General features: G+C 34.7%; 8 protein-coding genes across 14 annotated transcripts; 2 read left to right on the forward strand and 6 right to left on the reverse strand.

The window, feature by feature from the left end:
• Window positions 1-254: 254 nt before the first annotated feature.
• On the reverse strand, window positions 255-2,560 carry LOC114883099 (carboxypeptidase Q-like). Its single transcript, XM_029200530.2, has 7 exons — window positions 2,451-2,560; window positions 1,744-2,149; window positions 1,538-1,688; window positions 1,205-1,457; window positions 893-1,133; window positions 638-820; window positions 255-572 (listed from the first exon to the last, which is right to left on the reverse strand). Exons 2-7 carry the CDS (start codon window positions 2,094-2,096, stop codon window positions 320-322), a joined length of 1,434 nt encoding a protein of 477 aa, XP_029056363.2. The 5' UTR covers window positions 2,097-2,149; window positions 2,451-2,560; the 3' UTR covers window positions 255-319.
• A 762-nt stretch (window positions 2,561-3,322) lies between these two features.
• On the forward strand, window positions 3,323-13,115 carry LOC114883143 (glycerol-3-phosphate acyltransferase 3). 4 transcript variants are annotated; one of them, XM_046287051.1, is made up of 9 exons: window positions 3,323-3,398; window positions 9,086-9,373; window positions 9,447-9,584; window positions 9,655-9,789; window positions 10,063-10,296; window positions 10,426-10,541; window positions 10,611-10,752; window positions 10,947-11,155; window positions 11,231-13,115. In XM_046287051.1, the coding sequence occupies exons 2-9, from the start codon at window positions 9,221-9,223 to the stop codon at window positions 11,316-11,318; spliced, it is 1,215 nt and encodes a 404-aa protein (XP_046143007.1). In that variant the 5' UTR covers window positions 3,323-3,398; window positions 9,086-9,220; the 3' UTR covers window positions 11,319-13,115. The 4 variants fall into 4 exon arrangements, with proteins under 4 accessions (XP_046143007.1, XP_046143006.1, XP_029056464.1 ...); XM_046287050.1 differs by lacking the exon at window positions 3,323-3,398 and adding an exon at window positions 3,448-3,583; XM_029200631.2 differs by lacking the exon at window positions 3,323-3,398 and adding an exon at window positions 4,013-4,219.
• A 300-nt stretch (window positions 13,116-13,415) lies between these two features.
• Window positions 13,416-14,426, reverse strand: LOC114883148 (39S ribosomal protein L43, mitochondrial). The gene is made up of 4 exons (XM_029200637.2): window positions 14,205-14,426; window positions 14,017-14,123; window positions 13,741-13,946; window positions 13,416-13,652 (listed from the first exon to the last, which is right to left on the reverse strand). Exons 1-4 carry the CDS (start codon window positions 14,339-14,341, stop codon window positions 13,524-13,526), a joined length of 579 nt encoding a protein of 192 aa, XP_029056470.1. The 5' UTR covers window positions 14,342-14,426; the 3' UTR covers window positions 13,416-13,523.
• A 175-nt stretch (window positions 14,427-14,601) lies between these two features.
• Window positions 14,602-22,772, forward strand: LOC114883142. 4 transcript variants are annotated; one of them, XM_046287048.1, is made up of 9 exons: window positions 14,602-14,726; window positions 14,818-14,897; window positions 15,025-15,209; window positions 15,310-15,794; window positions 15,880-16,187; window positions 16,350-16,976; window positions 17,043-17,364; window positions 17,424-17,731; window positions 21,894-22,772. In XM_046287048.1, exons 4-8 carry the CDS (start codon window positions 15,779-15,781, stop codon window positions 17,726-17,728), a joined length of 1,578 nt encoding a protein of 525 aa, XP_046143004.1. In that variant the 5' UTR covers window positions 14,602-14,726; window positions 14,818-14,897; window positions 15,025-15,209; window positions 15,310-15,778; the 3' UTR covers window positions 17,729-17,731; window positions 21,894-22,772. The 4 variants fall into 4 exon arrangements, with proteins under 4 accessions (XP_046143004.1, XP_029056460.2, XP_029056462.2 ...); XM_029200627.2 differs by having other exon boundaries at window positions 14,829-14,897; XM_029200629.2 differs by having other exon boundaries at window positions 14,602-14,897; window positions 15,286-15,794.
• Window positions 17,799-19,317, reverse strand: LOC114883146 (aldo-keto reductase family 1 member B1-like). The gene is made up of 5 exons (XM_029200635.2): window positions 19,196-19,317; window positions 18,645-18,930; window positions 18,182-18,582; window positions 17,959-18,107; window positions 17,799-17,892 (listed from the first exon to the last, which is right to left on the reverse strand). Exons 1-5 carry the CDS (start codon window positions 19,259-19,261, stop codon window positions 17,850-17,852), a joined length of 945 nt encoding a protein of 314 aa, XP_029056468.1. The 5' UTR covers window positions 19,262-19,317; the 3' UTR covers window positions 17,799-17,849.
• Window positions 19,459-21,484, reverse strand: LOC114883145 (aldo-keto reductase family 1 member B1-like). Its single transcript, XM_029200634.2, has 4 exons — window positions 21,290-21,484; window positions 20,144-20,623; window positions 19,715-20,070; window positions 19,459-19,633 (listed from the first exon to the last, which is right to left on the reverse strand). Exons 1-4 carry the CDS (start codon window positions 21,362-21,364, stop codon window positions 19,591-19,593), a joined length of 954 nt encoding a protein of 317 aa, XP_029056467.1. The 5' UTR covers window positions 21,365-21,484; the 3' UTR covers window positions 19,459-19,590.
• LOC114883147 lies at window positions 22,540-24,441 on the reverse strand. Its single transcript, XM_029200636.2, has one exon. The coding sequence runs from the start codon at window positions 24,044-24,046 to the stop codon at window positions 23,246-23,248; it is 801 nt and encodes a 266-aa protein (XP_029056469.2). The 5' UTR covers window positions 24,047-24,441; the 3' UTR covers window positions 22,540-23,245.
• Window positions 24,442-24,532: 91 nt separating this feature from the next.
• Window positions 24,533-25,863, reverse strand: LOC114883149. The gene is made up of 3 exons (XM_029200638.2): window positions 25,858-25,863; window positions 25,527-25,798; window positions 24,533-25,392 (listed from the first exon to the last, which is right to left on the reverse strand). The coding sequence occupies exons 1-3, from the start codon at window positions 25,861-25,863 to the stop codon at window positions 24,639-24,641; spliced, it is 1,032 nt and encodes a 343-aa protein (XP_029056471.2). The 3' UTR covers window positions 24,533-24,638.
• Between the last annotated feature and the right edge of the window lie 369 nt (window positions 25,864-26,232).

Below are 26,232 nucleotides of genomic sequence, written 5' to 3' on the forward strand. Positions count from 1 at the left end.
GGCCTCATGGGGACCACCCTTCCCAATTATACTATTTATTATCTTTTCTCTCTTTATAAGCCTTGCAGGGACCACCCTGTGTCCCTTACATCCCTGCACCCCTACAGATGCCTAGTCTCCTGATTACCAAATATGGATTTTATAATACTTTGACGACCATAGTGAAATTACGACCACATGAACGATCGGGCCTAAGTATTTTTATGTTAGGATTGTCTGTAAAAAGGAGAACGTTTGAAATAAAAATGCTTAAATTCACGTTTTTATACGATAAAAAAAGTTTATTTCGTTATTAATGATAACAATATCAATAATTAAATCACTTATGTCGAGGAAGATCCACAGTAATATCAGCAAGCACGTATGCTACTGCTGCGACCACGGCTGTTCCTTTATCAAGAGCTTCCGGATCCTCGAGCAGCATGGTATCTGCATTAGTATGGTGGTAATAAAAGTATTTTTCATTCTGTGTCCAAAGTGAACCTGCAGGTACTCCTGCCTGTGCCCATGCTTCGATATCAGGTCCCAGTTGGGGAATACGTAGTCCCATTTTTCCCATAGGGGATAGAAGCCTGTAAATAATACAAATCAAGAAGGTAATTATATCTGATATCAAATCTTAAGTTTACTTCCTTACTTCAAAATTCTTGCCAAAATGCATTTAACTTCATCAGTTCCAGTATATTCAAGTCCTAATGGTGTGAAAGTGCCCAAATCCGATTCCATTACAAATTGTAAATTATGTTCTTCAGCTTTGTGAGCTTTAATATAATGATTAGCTCCTATCATACCAGCCTCTTCAGCTGTCCACATAATCATTCTGAAAATTACCGATTCAAATGATTTACGTTATTTAAATTAGTTTCTTCATTTGTAGTTAAATTAATTTCACCTTATCGTTCGACGTGGTCTAAGATTGAGATGTTTCAATAATTTCAATGCTTCCCATGAAACAAACGCACCACCTCCATCATCCATTGCTCCTTGACCAACGTCCCAACTATCAATATGACCAGACACAACCACCACTTTTTCCGGATTCGTGGTGCCATTTATTTCAGCTACTATATTTCGTGATATCGTGTCCGGCAAATTTTTCGCCTCCATTTTCAAGTTTATTTCTATAGTATTACCTAAGGTAAAAGCAATTATATTTGAAGAAATTGTTTTTTCTTGAATTGCTGGTATTTTGAATATCATTTACCTCTTTGCGACATTCTCCTTAACAACGCAGCATCTTCAGCCGTGATACAGGCAGCCGGAATTTTCTTGGTCACATTTTGTTCGTACATTTGTTCGCCAGTGTGCGGCGTGTAAAGAGAGAATGGCGTGACCGAGTTAATTAAAGCAGCAACAGCACCATATCTCGATGCTACCGAGGCTCCAATGACACGATAATCAGCCGTCTCCGCGTAGTTAACATATTTCTGATTGTACACCACGATTTTTCCTTGCACCTAAAAATCAGACATACAAATTTTATTTATTTCATCCAATTTTTCTTTTTTAATTTGATTGAAATTTTCAAAGTAATTACTTCATTTTTCCTCTGATGTAGCTCGTCGAGACTATTTACAACGATTGCTTTTGCGGTTATACCTTCAGGCGGTGTACCAACACTGTAACCCAATCCAAGAAGAGCAATATTTTTGCGTCTTGGCTTTAAAAGAGTCGCAGATTCCTTCCCTCTAGAAAACGAACGGCTCGATCATCTAAATTTTCAAATAGTTAACAAAACCTTACCTGATCCAATGAGGTACGGGCACATGTTCACCGTGGACATTTTCCAAGCCACACTCGATTGATTTATTTAACACGTAATCGATCGATTGTTCTAATACTTCGGTGCCGTATAATCTCGGGCCGAATGTGTCAACGAAGTAAGATAATTCGTTCCAGGTGACTCCTTTGAAGGATCCCGATGTTGCTTCTTTTATTATATTTTTAACAATCGGACCGTATGAATCTATTTCCTGTGCTAATTTCAGTGGCAGTTGACACGTGCTAACATCAACTTCCGTAATACCGCTGAACGCTATCGCAAAGTGCGCTCGAAGTAGGCACGTGATGATAAAAACCTTGGTGTAGGCCAACATATCGGTGCCGATTGATATAAATATTTACGATCGAGTGAGAGCACTATTTGCTTCTGAAAATATCATTTTAATCAATTCGAATGATATTCATACCCTTATCAGAAATACTTATCACCTTCGAAAGCCATTTGAATAAAATTTCTGAAGATTCTATCTGTTTTGTGTCATAATTAATAATGATCACGATAGTAAATGGAGCGGAAAAGTGTGGTTCAATTACCAATGAATGCAACTAATTGAATAAGTGCTGTGCAAAATTGTTCTTAATTCACTGTTGATACATTTACCGAGTAAGATATTGTTAATAGGAATTAATTAATTCTTAGCAGTGATTGTAACGTAACTTAAAATTACCTTAATTTCCTTTTGAAAGTAAACACAATAACTTTATTGAAATACACGTTAATCCATGTTTCGAACAGTACCAGTGCTTCGAACCGCTGGCGAACTTATGATCCCTCTATACTGTGGACTCTAGAATATATAGAATGAAATGGAGGGGAATCGAAGAGCTACAGAGAAGAAGGAAGCGATAATTATCAGCAGACTCTCGCATCTATATTATTTGTAAGATGAGTTTTCCTTATAGCTACAAGGAAAACCAATTACAATAATGGTAATTTCTAATGACACGAGATTAGAGGAAATTAAAGGAAACATATTAAGTGCTTATCTTCGTTACTTGCTCGCAATTTTTGGAAAAAGTGTAAAAATGAGTAATAAGTATAAAGTTTATGGAAAATTGTGAACTGCAAGATTATCAGCCTTTATCAATAAGTCAATGATATATTATTAGCATCCATAACTTTCCTGGTATGAATCAATAAACGAGCTAAGCAGAAACACACATATTCAACTATATTATCTTCACTGCACAATGGTAATTTCATAACATTTTTAAAAATGGAATTGTGTACTGTGCTATAGGTCAATGGAAGCGTCTTTTTATTCTCTGTAAGAAAGTGTTAAGACACTTGGACTAAAAATTGATTAGTTCTAAAGATATCTCAGGGAGAGACAGCAGGCTCTCTCCGTTTCTCTCTAAGATATCTTTTAAACCAATATATATTGATATTTTTTTAGTGCTCTTCGAGCCATTTATCTTTCTCCTTTGAAATTTTTTCGTAACTGCATTAATAACGGAGATATGGCCCGAAACAGTTGCTCGGTCCACCCTGTAGAAGGGGGAACAGTAGCTCAGGAATGCGGAACGTCATGGTTTACTAGACGAAGGTTAAACGTAATCAGTCCTGTCGCGAACGCCGAGGAGCACAGATCTAAATACATGTGATATGTATACAGGTACAAGCCCACGTTTTGATTATTATTGAAGCATGTGTTGATTTGTAGACTACTTAAAGTGATAGTTCATGTGCGTAGGGGTTTTAATTGTATTTGTGCCCACTCATGAGGATTTTTCAACACGTTTTGTGGTGTGATCCCCCATGTGTCTGCACGTGTACCAGTGTGCTTCCCTGTATAATTAGGTAGGTAATCATATATGTGTTTGTAAATCTTTTATGGGATTTTATGGCGTGCGTAGAAACGCATAGAAATGCGTTTTCATATTTATTTATGGAATTATTAATGTGGTTTATCGTGTGATTAGTTTTGTACCATTTTGCCTCCATGGGTTTTTTCTTTGATAAGATCTCTCGATCCTTCAACCCCTTATTTAATTCCTAAAATCACTGTCCTAAATCGTAGAGTGCGCCACGAAACAATTGACAAAAACAAGGTTTCAAACTACGTCGGTATTTCAGATCGTGGGGCACATACTTCCATAAGGTGATTAGTCTATGTTATACATCTTCTATGCTCAAAGAGGGGAACTCGATTCGTGCTTCAACTGTTCCGTTACAGATGGCAGTGAACACTTAGTTATTGTTAGCTTTCTATAGTATTTAAATTCACAGGTTTTGAGCGAAGGATCGTTTTGCGTTTACGGATAATGCTCGGCAGTAAGCAAAATGGCGTCATTGTGGATGGTGATGTCTTTGGCGATTTCTTTATTTTTAACACCTTTTCTCATGTTTTTGCTTGCTATCATCTTCTTGGCATCTATCGGAAAATCACTTGGTGTTAGAAGGTTATACATAAAATTGTTGCTAACACTTTTCGAGGTAAGATATACATTAAAATGAACAATATTTAAAAACTTCAATTATTATGCTGTACCCATTAATTTAAAAATCGTGAACTGAATTTACAATGCTCATCCGGTTAGTGATACGTTATAAACATTTTTACATAAAATGTATTATTTCCAATACAGTTATGAAGGTTATATTGATCTTTTAATACTTGTTTCAACAAGATTTAGGTTTGTTAAATTTCAAGTGGACATTGTACATTTTCAATAATCATCATACTTTACGTACTCGATTTAATTTAAACGGTAAAATTTGTATTAACACCCGTTACATTCTTATTTTTATTTATTATTAATAGTGTTTCATTTTCAGTACTCTTCCCAATTAATTTTGCTACAATTATAATTCCCTTCATTTGTTGATAGAGTTGTATAAAGTAAAATTCATGACAATTAACACAAATGTCATTTGTAGAAAATTAATTTTTCGATTCACAAAATGACTGATCGGGTATCCTATTCATTTATTCTCGTTTTCTAAGAATTCAATGCTGTTTCATAAGCATATGTTCGGTATCATCAGTAAATAAATAATAAAGCATGTTTTTTGGTTTGTTCATTTTCAACGATCGTACAATTCGACCATTGTGTCGATGATTAATTACTTGCTAGTAAAGATTTCAACCGTTTTATTCATGCCTGTCATTCGTATGTATATTTCAATACAGTTCCTCGCACTTGCGGTTTTAAACGCACACGTTAGTTATGGCATCAATGAACGCAACCGGTACGGTGTATACACAGTGAAATATTAAATCGGAATTAATTTAGGCATAGTTTAGTGAATCACCGACGATAGTGCTACACTATACATAACAAGTTCGTATCGATTTAAAGTTATTAAACAGTGAAGTTGCAGGCTCAGGTGATTCGTTGTGTTAAAAGTACGAAATTTAACACCTTTGACTATAGCTTTTTACAAACACCGGTGTATGTACCCTGAAAATGTTTAGAATTTCCTGTGTCATCGTGCGTTAAACAGCACTTTTTCCACGTTCGAAACGCGTGGTAACCATTTTGACAGTTTCGAAATCAAGGTATCTCGACTTTCTCGTAATTTCCTCAACGTGTTTGGAATATTGAATCATAGCCTGTCGTGTAACGTGTGCAAGACGGTGTATGCATTCCCAAAATAGAAATGGCGATTTCAGGATAGTAAATGTTTAAGAATCATCTGCGATTATCAATTTAGAATAATAAATAAAATTAAAACGTTTCCTTTGCACTTATGCATTATATTATAGGTATTTTTAATTTTCATTTATTATTCCAAATGAAAATATGGAATTTTGTTTTTCAATTCATATGCACCGGAATCGATGGCCCAGTTCTTTGTATATAAACGTTCATTAAAAGTTCGTAGTACTTTGATCGCTCAAGGAGACGGTCAGTTACCTACCGTTGGTTTAAACTCGATCCCGTTTAGTTACTGGTGATGGCACGGCTAACGAGCGAACAATACCTTTATTACGCTTTTGTATCAGATTCTTTTTTCTCTTCATTATCTGGTACATCGCAAGTATTGTTATAAATTTAATGGGTTCTTCGATCATTGTCTGATAAGAAGCACAAGTATTTCTTCAGGTGGATCAATAATAACCGGGCAAAGTCCTCAGCGAGGATTGAAATCAGTAGATACAGTAACGTCTGCACGAGATAATATTCAACACAATAATTACATGTGAATTTAATAATTAAATTGCATGGAGCAAAGCAACATCGAAAACCATCAATCTTCAACATATTTCTGCACGATAAATTTTAATCAGTCATTCAACTTTCGCTTCCGTATTTTTCCATCGTCTTTCATCGTTCAGATAATTATACGATCCATTTGTAATTGAGCCTCCTGTATAAGGAAGATCGTTCACTGATTTTGTCTTATTTCCGGAAAATAGAAATTAGGAATTAAACACACGCGTATGTACATTTTTTTTTTTTAATTGGATTCGAATCGATTCGCACGATAAGAAATTTTTGCGCGCGAAAAGAGAGTATGCGTATTTGAAAGAGAGACATCATTTTGTATTAAACGCGATAAAAATAATTCATCGATGATATATTCACACCTAACAATAATGCTTGTTAGAAAAACAAGAATCTCACAGTATTGAATAAATGTCTCGATCAAAGAAAAAGAAAAAAAAATATTGAATTAATCGCCTATGAATCTATTCGCTTTCGTCAGATCACACTTGTTCATCATGTTCGCATAAAAATAGCATATAAATTGATAATTATGTTACTCGTTATAACGTAATCGAGTAATTTTTTGAATAAAAAAAAAGAACAAGACGCCATAGGCTGATTCAAATAGGCGAATGAAAATCAAGAACGGCTAATGGCAAAGTTCAAGCACATCTTTTCTCAAAACTGGTCTTTTATCGATTGTACTTTCATCGTTGTTATCGAGTAATGTCACGATTAGCAGGATAATTCATTAAACGCGTGTTGAACTGACGTTCATTATCAGGGCTGGTTTATTTCCAAATCAAAACTTATCGAAACGAATCGTTTCGCGATGGAGTCTCGTCAGCGCCGGCCCTGGGCCTAAGGCCCCCCAAGGTCCAACGCCCCCATATGACGATTTTGCGTCTAAATGCAAATCTAAATTTGTTATACAAGCTTTAATGTTAATTTTATAAATTTTATTTAAGGTACTTTTCTTTATGTCATATCATAAGGGGCCATTTTTCAGAGCTCGCCTCGGACCTCCAAAATCTCAGGGCCGGCCCTGAGTCTCGTATTAAACGGCGATTATCCAAAGTAATTAAAGTAGGTTCTTTCTAACGCAACACTGAAAGTGTTAATTTCTTTTTCCTCTATGTTCTAACGCACGAAAATCAAAATTCTCCTGATAGTATCTTCTTTATCAAACGTAACTCCATCTAGTTTGTTTTTCGCTGATGTCTCATGACCTTGGTTAAATTTCCATTCGCAAATCGGAGGGAATGTGTTTGTTCTGGAAAAAAAGAATAAGAAGGAGAGGAAAAAGAACTGCAGTAAAGTACATATATGTTTAGTACAAACGTACCAGTAACGAAACGAGAAGCCAAGAATTTGTTGTATTCGCAATAACATACGCTTTGCGTGCTCGACTTGCTTATAAATGTCCTTGTTGAATTGTATAACAGGCTCATTCCACGGATTTAAATTACATTTCCATCATATAAGAATAAATATGTTCATTTTACTTGTCCATCGTCGTGAGAACGACTATATCCGTGCATAGTCGAGGATCATTCAATATGCAAGGTGTACAACTGAACTTTATCAATGATAAAGAGTAAACTTTTCTATGCTGTTCAACTTTTTTCTGTTTGTAATCAAAGTACCTAATAACACGATAATTAGATTAAGCATCGTATGTTTTCTTTTTACCAGCAATGTATACAGGGTGTTCCAGGTTGAGTAATACAACCCTTTTTCGGTCATTTCCGGTCAGACCAGAAGTGGCAAAAAAATAAAAAAACTTCGGCCATTCGTTGTGATTTTGACCCACTAAGTTTTTCCAATAACTCTTACCATTTGGCCTGTACGAAAGTAACAGGAAGTCTAAATGCTATAGCCCCCTTCTCAAGATTTTCATTAATCTTAGATACGGGTTGGCTAATAAGCTGAAAAGAAAGAATAAATTTTGTTTAAGGTTTATTTTTCGATTATATAAGTTAGGGGATGCAACCCTTTAGGATAAAAATAATGTCCATAATATCGTCCTTTTATGACAAATAATTTGTCGTTGACTTCTCGATTTATTTTCGCTTATAGAATCGTCCCTTGCCTGATTGTATCCAAGATGAATAAATTATTTAAAAAAATGAAATTCCTAAGACAGGTGTTCACATACGTACTTTCAGTATCGAGCATTTCATCAAACAGTAACAGATCATTCACTGCTGATCATAAGTACTTATAGCGAAACAAACATTAGTATGCATAATCTTTTACTGTTTGATAAGTGATTGTTTGTATATTCGTCTATATCTGCTTACTTAGATGAATTTACGACAATGCGATCACCTGTTCATTCAGTCACCTTTTATAAAACAGCTTATATTATCGTATGCAGCATAATGATTGATTACTATACATCAGTGACTAAGGAAATGTATTTTTACTCTGTTTCGAATGGTTTATTTTACACATGATTATGCAATTCTTTCTTTTTTTTGCACAGCTGCAATTGATACATTTTCTTACAGTATTTTTAAACACGGTAATTATCGTGTTCTTTTTATTGGCGTTTGAACTTTCTTGAACCGTTCCACGCTTATTGTCCACAATATTAACAGCAATTAATTAAAATATTGTTTTTCTTTCATTCGTCATTTGTATCAATTTCAAAATTTTATCACTTATCATGAACGTACTTACTTAGATGTTCAGATCACTTTGTTTACGCTCAGTGCCGGAATTTGTATATATGCAAGTCAGTTTGTAAGAATAAATGATCGATCGGAATATGTAATTGCTTTGTTATTATCTGAAGGTATCAATTATTTTTACCTTTATACGATGTGTATGTTCAATAACGCAAGATTTTCTAAGACCTATGCAATTCTAATTCTAAGTTATAAGTTTCAAGTTTCAGTTTTTAGAATTAAAGATATTTTTTTTATTCTTCCTGGTACTTAACTCATGGATCCACGTTTCAAATATTGATTTCTCGTAAATTATATCTAGACTGAATAGCCCTATGTTTCTGTCTTACTCTTTTAAGTTCAAGAACCGTTCAACCCCCTTTTTCTATCAAGAAACGCATACCATGAATTCCTCGGGGTCATTAGAATGTCCCGTTTGAATAATTGCTCAGATCGTATCTTCCTGTCGATTTCAGTATGGCAGACAAAACATTGAAAATGTGAAGAAACGAAACGGTACGTGGAATCAAGATGAAGAAGAGGCGGACGAGGAACTCGAGTCGCGGCATGTTGAAAAGCAGAACGTTCAAAATTTAAATACCGAGAACAAAATGCAGAATGGAGTATTAAGTAACCGTACCGTGATAGCCAGGTCGAAGGATCTGATTTTTGTGCCCGAACCGGAAATGCAGAATCAGAGGAACCATCTCGAAGAAACGAAAGCAGAGAATTCTCAAACATCAACGACTGTGGGTAAAAGCGAGGTAGACCGTCAGTCTCTCCGACGATATATGATTTATGCGAAGCAAGTATTTCATAAAATTTTTCTTTTTTCAGAGCCTTATTCGTCGAGATTCATTTGAAACATTAAAACGGGAATTCGAACCAGCAGTCTGCTTGGACTACATCAAAGCTGGTGTAGAAGCTATTATTGAAGATGAAGTAACATCTCGTTTTGAGGCAGAAGAGCTAAAGGTAATTCCTTATGGTTACAGATCAGAGGAAGGCAGATTATCGTATGATAGATTAATAACTTTTGTTTCAGAATTGGAACCTGTTAACACGAACGAACAGACATTATGAGTTCATTTCCTGGAAGTTAACAGTGATATGGATGTTCGGATTTTTCATGCGATATTGTTTCCTTCTTCCTTTAAGGATATTTATTTGTTTTATCGGAGTGAGTATTCATTAATTTTTGTTTTAGTTGATTACATTGAAAAAGAGCAGGAAATTAAACCGCGTATCTTATCTTACATAGACGGTGTTCTTTTTGGTAGTATACTGTTATGAAAGTAACAGACGTGTCACTGTATTTACATTGCCGACGATAAAGTTGAAATGCATTAGTAAATGTTACAGGTAACAATATCCTGTAACTTTGCTTTGCAGATAGAACTACTCAGCAATGATAAAGAGAGAGTTTCTCAGGTACAAAGCTTATGGTTTACAGGTGATGTGGCTGACAGTGTGTACAGCAATCGTGGGATACGTTCCAGAGGGTAGTTTCAAACGATGGCTGAATCACAAAGTCTCCGTAATGTGTTTTGGTATATTGTCGAGCGCTTTGTCATCGGTAATTACTTATCATAACCCAGAGAATCGACCGGTTAGAGGTATTTGCGTGGCTAACCATACATCTCCCATTGATGTCTTGGTACTCATGTGCGATAATTGCTATTCCTTGGTACGTTTCTGTTGTGCATCAAAGTTATAACGTTATTTGATTAACTAAAGTCATGTTTGTTGGTTGCATAATGATTTGCAGATTTTCATGTTGTTTCCTTATATCAAGACAGCTGATTTATTCTTTTAGATAGGACAAAGGCATGGTGGGTTCTTAGGCATTCTGCAAAGAGCCTTAGCACGTGCATCTCCGCATATTTGGTTTGAACGATCCGAGGTTAAAGATAGAGAAGCAGTTGCGAAAAGGTCATTATTGTTATTTTCGTGTACATATTTTAATCCGAATTCGATGTTAATTATTTACATATTTGATAGATTGAAAAAACATGTATCTGACCCTACAAACCCACCGATACTTATTTTTCCGGAAGGAACATGCATAAATAACACATCAGTTATGCAGTTTAAGAAAGGTAGTTTTGAAGTCGGAGGCGTTATTTATCCAGTTGCAATAAAGGTAATTTTGTATATGCATGTGCAGTATCGAACAAAGTAAGCTTTCTTGGGAAAGATGTTAAAGTCTCAGATATCCCCTCCGCCGTAAGCATTTCCGGGTTCCCTACCTCTGACAATTTAAATTGCTTTGCTCGATATCGTGCAACACAGTATTCGTGTAACAATTTGACTAATGGATTTCAATATCTTTTATAGTACGATCCAAGGTTTGGGGATGCGTTCTGGAATAGTAGTCGGTACTCGATGATACAATACTTATACATGACTATGTCAAGTTGGGCTATTGTTTGCGATATTTGGTACCTTCCGCCGATGTACAGAAACGAAGGAGAGAGTGCTATTGATTTTGCAAATAGAGTAAAAGCTGTGATAGCAAGACAAGGAGGATTAGTTGATTTGCAATGGTATGTTGAAAGAATATATTAAAAGGAAATAATATTTTTAAAATGAGAAAATAATCTAATAACATTGTTTGCTAGGGATGGTCAACTTAAGAGAACAAAACCAAAAAAAGAATGGAAAGAAAAGCAACAAGAGGAGTTTAGTAAACGACTAAAAGTCGAATAATTCGAGTCATCTCTAGTCGCACTTTTATGATTGATATAATGTGTGATATTTTGCTTAACTGAGAATATTTTACCTGATGTGCTGTTTTGTCTTCTTTGTGAGTGTCTGTCTGTACGAAGAGGGAAGGATAGCTCGTATGCATGATTTAGTTTCTTTAATTTCACAAATGTGGTACGTTGTCTTTTATTAAATTAATTGTTCTATATTCTGAAAAATCGAGAAATTTATACATATAAAAATACTTCAAGTTATGAAGTAGAATTTGTAATGCACTTGTATAAACAATTCGACTTTTAATTATTCTATTACAGCGTAATATTTATCTTCTTTCTTTTTTTATTAGAAACAAATATTACCAATAACAAAAGATACTGTAGTGTAAAATTTGTTCTTAGTATTATGATTAAAGTTAAATAATTTCAGTGCAGCAAGTACCATATTTGTCATTTTTAATAACGAGATTCTACAGTGAGGCATTATAAATTTCTTATTTATACATAATGAAGTGTTTAATATGAAATGGTATGTCACAGTGTGTGATTTATTGTGTGCATGAATGTATGTAGCATCTCAGTCATTCTATTCGAATTCTTACATTTCTAAATCACCTCATTAACTCATTACTTTGATACGTGGAGTTATATCCATCTGATATTATATAGGAAAAATTGCATTTTTTTTTCTTTTTGTAAAAATGGTAAGGAAAAATAATACTATCTCCATTGTAGTGTAAAAATAAACTATTTATTCATATTTCGAATGAAAGCAGTTAGAATGTAACAGGGTTATGCTACTGTACCCATCCCCTGAAGATTATTTTAGGTATCATTCATTGCAATCCAGTTAAGAATGTATTTTAGATGTTTTCTATTTTTATAATTAATATTATCAAAATTTAAAGGATGAAGCATATGCATACATAAAAATATACATTTATTGTATATTTTATTAAAGAAAAAAGAAAAAAAAAATCGAAAATCAGAATACATCATTCATTGTTTATGGAATGTTGTGAACAGGTTGTTAATTTTCTAGTAAATATAATTAATTTTAGGTGTCATACATAATATAGTTTTATTACTTTTTGGGGACTTTTAATTGGAGAATTAAACATTAAATAAAAGATTAGGTAATATAATTAATTCATTGTGTCAGAGATGTATATTTCCATGCAAGCTAAGCTTCCCTCGTTTAAGGGGAAATATAAAAGAAAAAGTCTTCTATCATTCACCATCAGTTACTGTAATATCCTGTTAGCCTCGTATGAATAAGAATAAAAATAAATCGGACGATTGATGGGAGACCTCTCCCCCTATATTTCCCCTTAACCGAAGTAGGTTAATCTTTGACACAGAAAAAGTTAATACATTTTAGTAAAAATAAAGTTTAATTGATTGCACTGAGATTGTAATAATGTATAGATAATAAAATATGTAATATATTATAGACGCTGAAAGCTGTTACAAGAACTTATTTAAAATGTCAAATTGTTAGTTAAATGAATAGAATTATTTAGTTTGGTAATTAGTTTAGAAATTCGTTCATTTAAGAATTATGGTGCTATATGCAATGTCATTGTTCAATTTTTTATATAAAAAAAAAGCATTAAAATATATTTTTATAGCAATGAATATATAAAAAAATATATACAGCAACAAAACTGAAAAAGAAAAACACCATGTACCTGTCATATAAGTTTGACAGTAGCATTAAATATTATTCGGAATGATATGTACCAATGCCTCAATTGTAACTCTGCTTTTATTAGATATTAAAAGTACTGTATATACAATGAAATGCTAGTCACTGATATACTTACATCACAGAAAGATAGAGCACAAATGAGTGATCATATGTAATTGCTGTATAATCTTCCTAATTTATATTTTGTATTTAATATTTTAAGTAGATACTAATTTTCCGTAAATATAATATTATATGCAAAGAATTTGAATGCACCAATAGATGGCATAGATAAATCTGTAAATTATTTACATTTATTTAAAACAATATACTTTGAAGATTTTTATTCCAATATTAATTAAATTGATTAGGGTTTTTTGTAAAATTATATAAAACATAATAAAAATAAGAATGTTATTTTAAAAGTGTTAAGATATATTGGTTTAACTTTCCAATATATCCAATTTTAAATCTTTATTTTTATACAACATTTATATACAGTAAAACATCAAATACTATCATTTAACCACTATGTCCTTTAGCTTTATTGTATTCTTCTTTAAGTTTTTCAGATTCCTGTTGTTCTTTAAATAATTTAATCAATTGTTCTGTTGCTGAAGGTTCAAACTGATCAGCTTTACCAATATTTTTCTGAAAATGAACAAGATGTATAGTGCATCAAGAAAAAAAATTTAATAAAGAAATAACATGATCAAAAGGAAGCAAATTGAATACTTACATCTGGGAATTTAGCTTGATTCAAAGATGGTTCTTTAAAAGTAAAAGGTGTCCATGGTCCTTGAATAGAAGGAAAGTTTGTCTTCCATAATTTAAGTAATCTTAAAGCTGGACCATTGTGATACTGTGTCCTTAATAATTCCATCCATTGTACAATATCGTCACGACTATAGTTGCTGACAGAAATCCAGTGAGTATCTCCATTTACTAAAATACACATTAACATAATATTTCTAAAGTAAAAATTCTATTTATTTTGAAACGATATTCAACATACAATACTCAGCTGTTATTTGAGGAGCTTTGTGCCTCCTTGGCTTAAGGTATACTACCACTCCGGGATTTTCTTTTGCATAATTAATTAAATCGTGTTCTAAAAATTGCCTGTATACAATAAAAATTTGCATTTAATTCGTGTTAAAAAACATAAAGATATGTCGAGAATAGGTTAGAAAATATCTTTACCTAATTCCAAGACTCGGACCGGTGTTTTTACAAAATTTTAAAGTTACTCTCTGCAATTGGCATACATAACGACCAACACCGAGACCATACGGAGCATTTAGATATCCAAACTTCTGAAATATGTGGTTATTTGACATTTTTGCAGACGAAAATGCAATTTAGCCGCACTTCGTTTATCGCCACGGTGTTGTGTTCACCAAAACTCCTTATATTTTCTATCAGTTCCCTCTTACGGCGTACGGTTAAAACATATATAAAAAAGTAATAAAAGTGAAATTTTAAAATGATTCATTCGATTCCATACCTAACTTGTGTTTCTTTCTCATTTATTTCAGATACTTTACAAATTTATTTACGACTCATCTACCATCGTTTCATTTTAATCGAGGAAGTGTAATTTGAATTTGAAGAAAAGTGATAATATTACAAAATCATTCTAACTATTATCGAACCAACGCGGCTCGATCACGTTGCATTTAACGGGTGGTAAAGGAACGGGCATTACGGAGGGCAACGATGTAGGTAAGAATTCCCCTGGCCAAAGATGAATAGCATCCAAAAATAAGAACCCAATAAGAATACCGTGCATAAGAGGAGCTAGAATTCTTAACAGTCTGCTTCTAGGTGGTTTTTGCGGCCATACAAAAATTAATGGAGATCCATCTAATAAGGATTAAAAAATCATTCAATTTCGTAAGTTTCGGATACATTAACCTAAGTAGATTTATATGACCAACTTGTATTCCGTCGGATGATCGACGATTTAACGTGATGGGGACTGACTCCGGCAGGGGCACTAAATATTTCATTTCCGTTGCAGGTTTTTCTCTTTTTGTAACTGAATCTCCGACCTCCGCTCTGCCCATGCAATACACGATCTTCGAAATTGCGTTGGTAGTTGGCTCTTATCGAGCCTGTGATCGTACTCCCTGTGCTGTCTTGTAAAGAGACGCTAGTTCCGGTTAGCAGTGAACATTTGTCGTCGTCTGTGTAACGGCTACTCAAGTCTGTTCTTCTGTCAAATACGAAATCATTTGTATACCAATTACCAAATTAATTAATCGTAAAATAATGTTCGAAGAAATGGGATTTTTCTCTTTTACAGACTCCTGACTAAATCGAAGGGTAACATCGCTGTCCACCTCGATCGGCTCCAGATTTTTAAGCAATTCGATCTCACACGACACGGACGGATCGATTTCGCTGGGTCACAGAAAGCTTTCCCAATGCATGCTAATTTTCTTGATGCGTACAGATTGTTTTTCAGAAAAAAAAAATCGAGAACAAATGTACGATCTTGTGCGATTTTTTTTTTTAAATCGAGTCACCGCCAAGTTCAATCGCTACACGATACAGTTCAGATTAGCGCGTGAAATTGTCGGGGTTGTTTAAAAAAATGCTCTTAAAGTGGTATCAAAATTCGAAAGACCATGTCGTCAAATGTATCGCCTATTTGTAACTTTTCGTCCGAAGAATGATGCAATGCAATGAAACGTTGAGGAATCCACGAAAGAAAAAAAAAATTATAGTAACCTAATTACAAAGTTCGCGTTTACTGGCGGAGACAAAGCAAGATGTCGCGTTGTAAATGTAGGTGATGCATCGCAAATAAACACATAGCTCGCGTTATAAATAAGATATACATTCGATAAAGCGTTACATTTCGTTTGGTCAGGTCCCATACCAGAGGACGATCCTTGTTCCGTGTGCTTCGAGGACATCACGTCGAAGATGCAGGAACGACGTTGCGATCTTCTTGGTAGGCAGAAGTATTTAAGGGACAAGATCACGACGATGGAACGATCTATACCGGCGTTAATAGCGTACAATATGTGGACGTGCAAAAAGTGCGAGGATGCACCGTATTGCAAGATTCGCGAGATCATGAGAAGGTTCTCACCTTACCCGGACCAAACCGAGAGATTGCTGGACAACTTGAAGAGAACCGTGAAGGAATTGAACGGGGAGACGGCGGAGTTGCATGTACGGAACGATTGAAATTCAACGATTTCTTCGGGTAAATCTTGCCAGTGTGCTCGAATCCTTGCACCCGTTGCAAAATCTCATTCGTCGTTATTGTATCCCTATTTGTGTATCTTTTGCGTTTTCTCGAATCTCGACTAAGGGTATCGTTTGTAATTGTAGGAGAAAATTATTCAAGCGGACGTTAAGTTAGAGGAAACGGATATGGAGTTGGATTCATTGGAACTCGTGAACAAAGAAATGAACGACGCTCTGAACGATCTGCAGAAGGAGGTGCGGAGTTACAAGTGTCCGAGCCTTCATTCCATACGTTCCGAGGACATAATTTGCTTGTCGAAGATCCGTCAGCTGGCCGAGGAGGAGCTGAGCCTGAAGAATTGTATCAAAGAGCTGGAACAGAGGGAAACGATATTCAAGGAGCAAATGGATCGACTGTTAACATCCAGAGAATACCAAAATGTTTGCGGTAGACGAAAGATCAACTGTGCTCAGGATCTAGAATGCAACGGGATGAAGATTTGTTGCGTGCCTAAGAAATGTTTGATGCGTTCGTCAAACGATTTTCGTCCGAAAAAGAAACAAGCACAACGTAAAAGTGACGCGGTAGTTTCTACTTCGGAGCAGAATATTAATGAGAAACCAGAGCAGGAAATTAAACAGGAAAAATCCGGGGATCAGGTAGAGAAAAAATCCTCGTGGATGCCGAACTGGTGGAAGAATAATGAGAACAAAGCGGAGGAGGTGTCGTCTCAAACAAAAAGTGTTACCTCGTCGAATCCTGAAAACAACGTAAATGAATTTGTTTTATTGTTGAAAGGGGTTTATTAATTAATAATATTTTTGTTCACGTTACAGAAAAATGAAGAGTCTATCGGTGCAACACCATCTAACTCTGAGAAAAAAGGAGAAAAAGCGATTAACGATAAACCATCGAAACAATCAAAATCAAAATTTTCAACCCCGTCTTGTGAACCTTGCGGACATATGACGTGCCCTCCAGGGACTTCTACAAAATTGCCGCACCGTTCTCGTCCGTGCATTGGTCCCCGAGAGATTCAAAGTATGATGAAAAAATCCTGCACAGGAAGAATTTCTTTTTGCAATCAGAGCTTCCCCAGAAGTTCCCCTTCGAGGAAGGGTTGTTGCGAATTATCGTCTTGCCCAATCATGGATCATGGTACGTAATGCAACCAGTTTATCGATCGGAATAGGAACTAATTGTACTCGAAATTACAGGTATTCGTAAGATGTGCAAACCAATATTGGTACCGCCCTGTGATCTTAGAAGCCCGTGTGAAATTTGTCCTTCGCCTTGCAACGGTTTTCTACACCCCAAAGGAAATTGCAGGTGTAACTGCAAGGGTAAATGTGCACTAGGACTGTCGGATGCGGAGTGCAATTGCAGTGATGCACTGAACGATTATCATCCAACTGGCTCACAGTATTTAAACGAGGACAGTAATAGCGAGGATGAATTTTGCGAATGTTGTTCCTGCGGTTGCGAGGACAGCGATGCATCTTTGTCGTGCCAGTGCAACTGACCTGTGAGTATTTTTATCTATCGTTTTATTCTTTTGCAATATTGTAAGGATAATTTATTGACAAGGCTTATATTACTTCAGTAAATATATTTCTTTTAATCTTGTTATGCATAATCCAATATTAGAACTCAATGTTAAATGGGAAGTACTTGTGATGTTCAAGTCTGAAAATCAAATATAAAATTATTAAAGAAGGGTTTCTTTGGTGTTTGCTCGAAGTAAGTACTTACCCAGATCTAATGCAGACCCTTCCATTGCAATCCAAGCCATTGATTACTTTCATATCTTCAGGGCTAAGTTCAAAGTCAAAAATTTCATAGTTTTCTTGGATTCTCGATTTTGTTACCGATTTGGGTATCACTATATGTCCACGTTGAATCTGTTAAGATAGAAGTGTAATAATGAAAGGTTTTTAATCCTATTCGAGATACTTAATGGATTCGAGATACATACTTGATACCGTAATGCTATTTGTGCAGGTGATTTTTTATATTTAGCAGCCAGTTCCTTGAGCTTTGGATCTTCCAATACCAATCGGTCGTTAGGTTTAGCGAAAGGACTGTCGGGAGTTGCGAAAGGACTATAAGCAGTGATCGTAATCTCCCTGGATTTACAAAACTCGGAAAGTTTTCTCTGAGTTAAATATGGATGGCATTCCACTTGATTAGTCACCGGTTTTATCGTACAATTGGCAAGTACTCGTTCTACTTGCTGGGAATTGAAATTGCTTAGGCCAATATTCTTCACGAGACCTTTTTTCAAAAGGTTCTCCATGGCGCGCCAGGTATCGAGATAATCGGTATCTTCGGTTAAGATGTTACCATCGGAATCTTTTGGTACAGTTTCTTCTCCATCTGTGAACGAATTTTTTAAATATACTAATCGATATTTAAACTCATTATAAAGAAGAAAATACCTTTGAATGCAACTGGCGAATGTATCAGATAGAGGTCCAGGTATTCGAGACCAAGGTCGTTCAAAGTTTTCTTCAATCCAGCCTCGACTCGTTCTGGTCGATGGCACGTGTGCCATAACTTACTAGTGACAAAAATATCCTCCCGTTTGATAACACCTTCTTTAATTTTTGCAGTAATCGCTGCACCCACTTCATTCTCGTTTCCATAAATTGGAGCGCAGTCAAGATGTCGATATCCTACATCAATGGCATCTTTCACAGCTTGAATTACTTGGTCTGGTTTTGACTGTTTAATAAGCAAACGAATATGTGTATGTATTCGTGGAATTTGATTGGTAAGAATATAAGTATTCTTAGAGATGATTATAGAAGATAAAAGCAATTAATTTTTTTCACGACATTGATCTTTATATTCCGCTTATTGACAGTTCAATTACAGAAATGAAAGATGTTTGATGAAACATAACCAATAATATGTTATTTCATTGAATAAAATTGTTTATATACTTTTTAAAATAATAGAAATTTAGTGGAGTCAAGTTTTAACGTACCTTCCACGTGCCGAGACCCAATATGGGACACGTATTGCCATTGTAGAATTTTACAGATGGTACCATCGTGAAGTGTGCACTGCCAATTGTATCTGCGATAAACTGATGTTCGTTAATCAAGACTTCTGTATATATATCATACCAGTATCATATCTAATTATTATTATCGATATTATCTACACCGCAAGTCATTATAGCATTTTGTTATTTATATTTCGCTTTAATTAAAATACATCGGGCGGGATATTAAAGCACATAGGAAATTAAAGTACACACATTTTTTATTATTGTGCAGTTTATTTTATACAGAATGCAGTATAAAACATGCAGAAAAATATATAAATGATGAAATTATACCAGTTTGTACATATCGTTTCTTAACATAATATAATTCCTTAAAATGGAATGTTGAAGGGATAGTGAGGACTTGGCTCGGTTCTGAAAAATAATAGATTTATGTTAGAAAAATTAAACGCGTTTCAAACTTAATATAAGTAGTATTATAAAAGATATATTTACCCTGTCATTGGGCAAATTCTGCCATTGCAATCAAAGGTATCAATATATGCAATATCTTCTGGGGCGAGTTTGAAGTCAAAGACCTCACTATTTTGAGCAATTCTTGATTTTGTTACTGATTTCGGTATTACTATGTGCCCGCGATCCAACTGATATCTAATTAGAACTTGTGCAGGTGTTTTCTTGTATTTTTTGGCAAGTTCAACCAATTTTTTGTCTTCTAATAATTTTGGATCATCTGGCTTGGCCCATGGTCTGTCAGGAGATCCAAGAGGACTGTAGGCAGTAATGAGAATACCCCTTTCTTTGCAAAAGTCTGAGAGCTTTCTTTGAGTTAGATATGGATGACATTCAATCTGCAAATAAATAAACTCTGTAAAAATATTCTATAAGAGATGTTAGTAGAAATTGAATGAAATGCATGCTCACTTGGTTTGTAACTGGTTTGATGGTACAGTTTTTGAGCAACCTTTCAATTTGTTCAGAATTGAAATTGCTTACACCAATGTTCTTGGTCAGTCCCTTTTTTACCAAAGCTTCCATTGCTTTCCATGTGTCTAGATAATCTACATTGCTTAAAGCAGGCTTACCATCAGCATTTGTGGGAAATAGATCATTCCCTTCTTTGTATGCCATTGGCCAATGGATTAAATAAAGGTCCAAGTACTCAAGACCTAAATTTGACAAGGTTTTCTTGATGGCAGGTTCAACCAAGTCTGGCTTATGGAAAGTGTTCCACAATTTGCTTGTGATGAAAAGGTCCTGCCTTTTCACAACACCTTCAGCTATTTTTGCTTTAAGGGCTTCACCCACTTCTTTTTCATTACCATACACATGGGCACAATCAATGTGCCTATATCCAATATCAATGGCATCCTTAACAGCTTGAGTAACTTCACCAGGTTTGGACTGAAATATGATTATAATTAATTAAGAATGTGAAGTACCACTTATCACACAAGTAAAACTGATTTTCCAGCAAATTCTTGGATTTCACATCATTCTTATATAACTGTGATAAATAGCTTATCTTTAAATATGTAATGCCATTTACTGATTCTAATAAATAAAATTCAGTTATAATACTTATCATAGCAATTTTTTTTTATAATTGCACAGTATACATATCTGTAGTTTTGAAATGATAAATAACAGCTTAAACTTGCGTATCCATATGTACTTCCATATATAATTACGTAAATTCAAATTTAAACAAAAATTATATTACTTTAAAATACTTTATTTTTTATTCATACAATTTGATTTCTAACAAATGAAATGTGAAAATAAATATCAATTAAATCGGAAGCTGTATTTCAGATGGAAGCGAATTATTCATCCATTTAGTAGATTCTAGAACATCGTGGAACAATTGCGTCTTAGATGAAGGAAGAATTAAATATTTTCCGTTGGTATCAGAACATAAAATTATGAAATAAATTCACTTAAAAAGATCGGCATTCATTATGAGAGAAGTCGGAACATAGCTTATGAACAATTCTTTGTATCTCTTTCGTGAATTTATGAGATAAATCTTTAGCTATGCTTAATCGCGTCATAGGAGATAGTACTGACCTTCCATGTACCCAAACCGAAAGCCGGCATTTCGTTGCCGTTATAGAATTTCATGATCGGTACGTTCAGAACCATCTTGATCTTGTTATATATTTATTATTAGACACAGAAAGTCTTTTTGAAACAAAGTTTTCCACTTGTTGAGATTCGGCAAACCGTCATTCACTAAAGTTAGCAGTACAAATGCCGGTAGATTTGCCTAAGCTCCTTTTATAAATGTCCTACGTTAAACCCCTGTTCCCGCTCCCCCCGAAAGCAGACCCGTAATATCAATGTAGAATTCGTTGTCTTTTCGTGAATTTATAGATCAAAAGATATATTTAATCTTATGTATTCAAAAGATAAATATTGTTTATGATTAACGAATTTATATCAAAATCTCCTCTCACAGCATATTTCATAATAGTTTTTACATAACTTGGACACTAAAACTTAAGATTCAATGTTTAAGAATTTTATTCATTGATACCAATACAAAAATTATTTTATTCGTTTCGTTTAATTATTAAATATTGAATATATTTTTAGTAGAATAACACTCTGCATAGAACTTGTTTGATACTTACATACAGTATATACTTTATCTTTGGTTTCTGTTTTTCAGATTGAGATATGTTATATCAGACCTACGAATGGAAAAATTGGTACCGAAGGCTATAAACGAAGGAGTTCGAAAAATCTGAAAAAAATAAGAGAAAAGGAAAGAAACGGTACCTTTGATCCCCCAGAAGTGTACTGCCCTGTTTCATAAATGTTTTCTGCGCATGCGATTCTCGATCATACGTGTGTGCGATCTTGCATAATAAGTTTTATGTCTTATACAGAAAGATTTCTTTGTGTCTGTATCTCGATCGTAGTCCCTGGGATGCCGGTAAATTCGTTAACGAGAAACGGGCCCTATGGAAAATTACAGAGACCGTTACAAACAGCAAGGGACGGTTGAAACCCTTGATTGTTAAGAATGAATGAATGAATTACAGAGAATAACAGTGTACACTCATAACAGAAATGGATTGTTCTAGAAAGTGATTTTAATTCACATTTCGCAGGAAAATTAACACATGAATGTACGTTAATTCTGACAATCTCATGCATGGATCGATAAGTTGATTGTCTTCTGATATTTTTATGGCTTTCTGAAAACGGCGCTCGGTTTCAACGAACTGGTAAACAGAAAAAAAGCCCAAGAAAAAACATAACACTATGGTTTTAACGTTTGGAAATAATAAAATGAAAAGAAAAAAATAATATTCGGGGTATACTTGAAACTATATTTCATCTTTTATATATATTTTGACGTTATGCGCGTCAATAATACATTTAATTTAAAATCAATACTGTTTATTGATCGACATTCGCATTTAGCTAACCGTTTGATGTTTGAGGTAGACTATTTCTTTTCTTCTAAACCGTACAATGGATAGAGCGTTCTTCAACAATGTTATTGTGTTAGCATATGGAAGAACAATGATGGTACTGAAACGTTTCAATAAGAACGATAATTTTTATTTTTATATACAATGTAAAGAGCTTCTAATCATAGAAATATCTTCTATATACATAATTAAAGATATGCGTTCTGATAAAAATACACGTGTATAATTAGAACATTCAAGGTATCATATTACATAAACCTTGTTCTTAAAGATCCGAATAATTGATCGGGGGTTTGATTAAATTCTATTTATCAGAGGAAAAAAAAAGAATTTTATAAAAAAATTTTGAAAACACTGCCAGATGAATTCAATTTATATAGAATGCTTCTCTTTGTAATTTAAACAAGTGACTCTATGCACGTGTGAAACTTTATCATTCACTTTATCTTAATCGGTTAAAACGTCGAACGATATACCCATACCTTTTCCCGCGAAACAGATTTATCGATTTTGTAATCGATAAACGTAATAACTGCACGAATAAAACTTCGAACTACATAAATATTAAACTAAAATCTATTTAATGTTCATGGAGCGTTGAATAACATTGGATAAAGAACACGGTGAAATAATACAAGGAAAGCCATATCCATCCGCAGCGGAATAGACAATAGATCTTGTTACAAAACCGTTGGATGTAAACATCTTTTAAATTGTATTCCATTTCTGAACGATTTTGTAAACTGTTCGTACCGTTCCTTCTGAAGTAATTCCGATCCACTATGCCCCTTTGATAATTATCTTTCGAATATTTCAAGCAGTTGTTTTGATCAAACTCGATTCTGTTGTTTGATATATTTTTACGATTTATCTGATTATTAAGTATAACACCGATTTTATCTTTGTAGGAGGACCAGTTCAACGCGTCATCCTCGACATGTAAGCACCTACATGTTCTAGTTTTTCGAAAAATCATGAACTTCACGATGGCCTTGACTTTCCTCCGAATGATCACATCGTTCCATCGGCTTCTGGACATCGTTCTGTTTGGGATCAGTGCGATATTTCTGTCCAGATAATTGCGTTCCTTCCGCAATGTGTACAACGTCAACTCCAAGAGCAGACAATTGAAGAATTTTGCATCGAAGTACAAAAGATCCTCTAGATCGTTCCTCAGAGTCTTTAGACTATTATCGCTAAAAACATCTTTGAATTCGTGTAAACGGGTATCGATGTGTAAAACAATACAGCGGAGTATGGTGAAGATCAGGTTCATTACTTTGCTCTGAACGGTTCTTCCGTTCCTCAGGATGATTGATATCTCCTTCAGCTTCTGGTTGGACATGAATAGAGCATCGTATTGCCTCGCGAACAACGACATGACGGTGATTTTCGAAATCAATTACGTCCTTAATACTAATCTCTTAGAATCTAAACGTTATCTCTTACTTATCTTGTATCTGTTTGTTTAAACATTTATATATAGAGCGTTCTTTTCGCGCGGTCACTACTCGTACTCGATGACTGCACCATAAATTAATAATGAAAAATGTGGAATGATTTTTCAAATTCTTGTTAGTATTCGCATTGTCACGAGCACTGCTGTTAAGATACTGAATCATTTATAATTCATACAATGCTTTTATTTACATTCAAATCCAACTAGGTAAAAGTAGAGCTCTAAAGCCAACTCCAGTCAGACCGGAAGTGGCACAAAAAAAATTTTCGGTCATTAGTTGAGATTTTGACCCACTAAACACAATGGCGCAAAAAATTTTTCGTTAGTCTAAACGCTTTAGCCCGCTTCTCAAGATTTTCAATCTTAGACGTAGGCTCATTGAAAGGTTTTGTAATGAAATTCCGAGGATCTCGTTTAATTTACAGAAAACTTTATTGCATCAAATTGAAAGTGAATCGTACATGATGTTCAATAAATAAAAATATTCCAATGAATAGAAGATTAACATATAAATTCATATTGAGAAATGATTTTCGAAACCAGAATTCCAATTTTGAATCGGAGATGATGTACGAGTTTTGGTAGCTTCCGAATATTCGCTGAACGTCGAGTTCATGTGCGGATTCTCAAAATCAATATCCGTACAGTTCACATGTTCCTCGGAGTTCCAAACTCTGTACGGGACGTTGTTCTCCTTGTCGTCGGCCCAAACAAACTCCGCGGCTCCTTCGGCGTAAGAAAGAAACGGCTCGGCCGATATTTTCTTCTTGATCGTAAATGCCTCTTTCTCGTCTAGATATTCTTCCATTACTTGCTTCTCTAACAGCAGGAACGATTTCAATGAGTTGTTGGTCGTGTCGTGGCTCGTCGTAAAGCGATCCACCGTGTCGTTCACCTCTGCGGATGTGTTCACTTCTTTCTCGTTCGAATTCAACGTCGAGTTACTCGTTAGATTCTCTTCATTATCGTACTCTTCATCCTTCAACGCGACGCTACTGAATGTGATGACGTCCGGTAACGAGGATGTTTTTTTATGTCTCGACACATTGGAAGAGAAGGATGCACCGTTCACGATAGTTCGTTGTGCAGTTTCTATGGTGTTTGGTAACTTGTCGAAGGTAATCATGTTTTTAATCGCATCCCGGCATTCTTTCACCTTAACGAGCATTTTAGACCTCCACGAGCCGCAGTGGAATATCCTTGGCGATTTAGTGCTTTCGGAAGACAGTATCTCCTTTTGTGTTGGTGACTTGAATTTCGTGTTCAATCTATAGAATGAAAAACGGTATTCATTGTTTTCGCACATGCTCTAGATAAAATATTTGCAGTGAAAATACCGGGTATAACATAACTCGATTTTATCAGATAGGTTTCAAAAAAGAATTTAAAAAAAAAAACTTACACCTGTGCGATATGATTCATGATGTAATTGCGTCCTCCATATAACGAGTTTATTGGAAACGTCTTGAATACGTGACCGTCAACTTGACAATATGATAGCGAACAGCATTGAAACTGTAAGAAACTCTGTCGAAGGTCGTGGCTTAATTTACTAAACACGACGATGTATGAGAAATTCAAATTCGAATCGGCATGTGACTTATCGCGCGATTCAAATACTCCCTGTTGCTGTGATATAATATTTTCTTCACCGATGATGTTGTGGACATTACAGAACGTTAAGTGAATATTTTAAAGAGAGAATAAGAAGAAACGAAGGTGATGGAATATACCATCATAGTGGAAATATTGAATAATATAGCAGCAAAAAATTCCATTCGAACGCTTGTCGACTAAATCATTCTAAAAAAAGGGTCCTCGCCCACACGAGCCTTTGCCATTCATTGTCCTTGAAGAAGGCTGGCCCAGAATTCTCAATGAAAATAAATCACGGTCCTTTTTTCCTAGTAGGATCCTGCTATAATTTATAGACGACTTTCTTCATTCTATGACTTGAACTACTTGTGCACTCTACCGTGCAATAGAATTTTTTTTCTCACAAGAACATTAAACAGTAAATTAGAATTGTAAAAAGAAGTTTCAAACGAAAATTAGCCTCATTTGGTATGAAACAATGTACTTTTATTACTTTATTATCTGCAAGCTTA

This window comes from Osmia bicornis, chromosome 9 (assembly GCF_907164935.1).
Source record: "Osmia bicornis bicornis chromosome 9, iOsmBic2.1, whole genome shotgun sequence".
Taxonomy (NCBI): Eukaryota; Metazoa; Arthropoda; class Insecta; order Hymenoptera; family Megachilidae; genus Osmia; species Osmia bicornis.

Excerpts from the sequence above, each read along its gene's own strand:
- LOC114883145 (XM_029200634.2), bottom strand. The coding sequence starts at position 21,364 with ATGGTTCTGAACGTACCGATCATGAAATTCTATAACGGCAACGAAATG. Across the intron at positions 20,071-20,143 it reads TCAAACCAGTTACAAACCAA|ATTGAATGTCATCCATATCT; the intron begins GTGAGCATGCAT and ends ATTTATTTGCAG. Across the intron at positions 19,634-19,714 it reads AGAATTTGCCCAATGACAGG|AACCGAGCCAAGTCCTCACT; the intron begins GTAAATATATCT and ends ATTATTTTTCAG.
- LOC114883142 (XM_029200629.2), top strand. Across the intron at positions 16,977-17,042 it reads CGTCGAATCCTGAAAACAAC|AAAAATGAAGAGTCTATCGG; the intron begins GTAAATGAATTT and ends TTCACGTTACAG. Across the intron at positions 17,365-17,423 it reads TTGCCCAATCATGGATCATG|GTATTCGTAAGATGTGCAAA; the intron begins GTACGTAATGCA and ends TCGAAATTACAG.
- LOC114883147 (XM_029200636.2), bottom strand. The coding sequence starts at position 24,046 with ATGTCGTTGTTCGCGAGGCAATACGATGCTCTATTCATGTCCAACCAG.
- LOC114883148 (XM_029200637.2), bottom strand. The coding sequence starts at position 14,341 with ATGTCAAATAACCACATATTTCAGAAGTTTGGATATCTAAATGCTCCG. Across the intron at positions 13,947-14,016 it reads TCAAATAACAGCTGAGTATT|TAAATGGAGATACTCACTGG; the intron begins GTATGTTGAATA and ends TGTGTATTTTAG. Across the intron at positions 13,653-13,740 it reads ATCAAGCTAAATTCCCAGAT|AAAAATATTGGTAAAGCTGA; the intron begins GTAAGTATTCAA and ends GTTCATTTTCAG.
- LOC114883099 (XM_029200530.2), bottom strand. The coding sequence starts at position 2,096 with ATGTTGGCCTACACCAAGGTTTTTATCATCACGTGCCTACTTCGAGCG. Across the intron at positions 1,134-1,204 it reads AAGGAGAATGTCGCAAAGAG|GTAATACTATAGAAATAAAC; the intron begins GTAAATGATATT and ends CTTTTACCTTAG. Across the intron at positions 821-892 it reads AGACCACGTCGAACGATAAG|AATGATTATGTGGACAGCTG; the intron begins GTGAAATTAATT and ends GGTAATTTTCAG.
- LOC114883149 (XM_029200638.2), bottom strand. Across the intron at positions 25,393-25,526 it reads ATGAATCATATCGCACAGGT|ATTGAACACGAAATTCAAGT; the intron begins GTAAGTTTTTTT and ends TTCATTCTATAG.
- LOC114883146 (XM_029200635.2), bottom strand. The coding sequence starts at position 19,261 with ATGGTACCATCTGTAAAATTCTACAATGGCAATACGTGTCCCATATTG. Across the intron at positions 18,931-19,195 it reads TGGGTCTCGGCACGTGGAAG|TCAAAACCAGACCAAGTAAT; the intron begins GTACGTTAAAAC and ends CTTATTAAACAG. Across the intron at positions 17,893-17,958 it reads AGGGTCTGCATTAGATCTGG|ACTTGAACATCACAAGTACT; the intron begins GTAAGTACTTAC and ends TTTGATTTTCAG.
- LOC114883143 (XM_029200631.2), top strand. The coding sequence starts at position 4,067 with ATGGCGTCATTGTGGATGGTGATGTCTTTGGCGATTTCTTTATTTTTA. Across the intron at positions 10,297-10,425 it reads GCGATAATTGCTATTCCTTG|ATAGGACAAAGGCATGGTGG; the intron begins GTACGTTTCTGT and ends TTATTCTTTTAG. Across the intron at positions 10,542-10,610 it reads AGAGAAGCAGTTGCGAAAAG|ATTGAAAAAACATGTATCTG; the intron begins GTCATTATTGTT and ends CATATTTGATAG.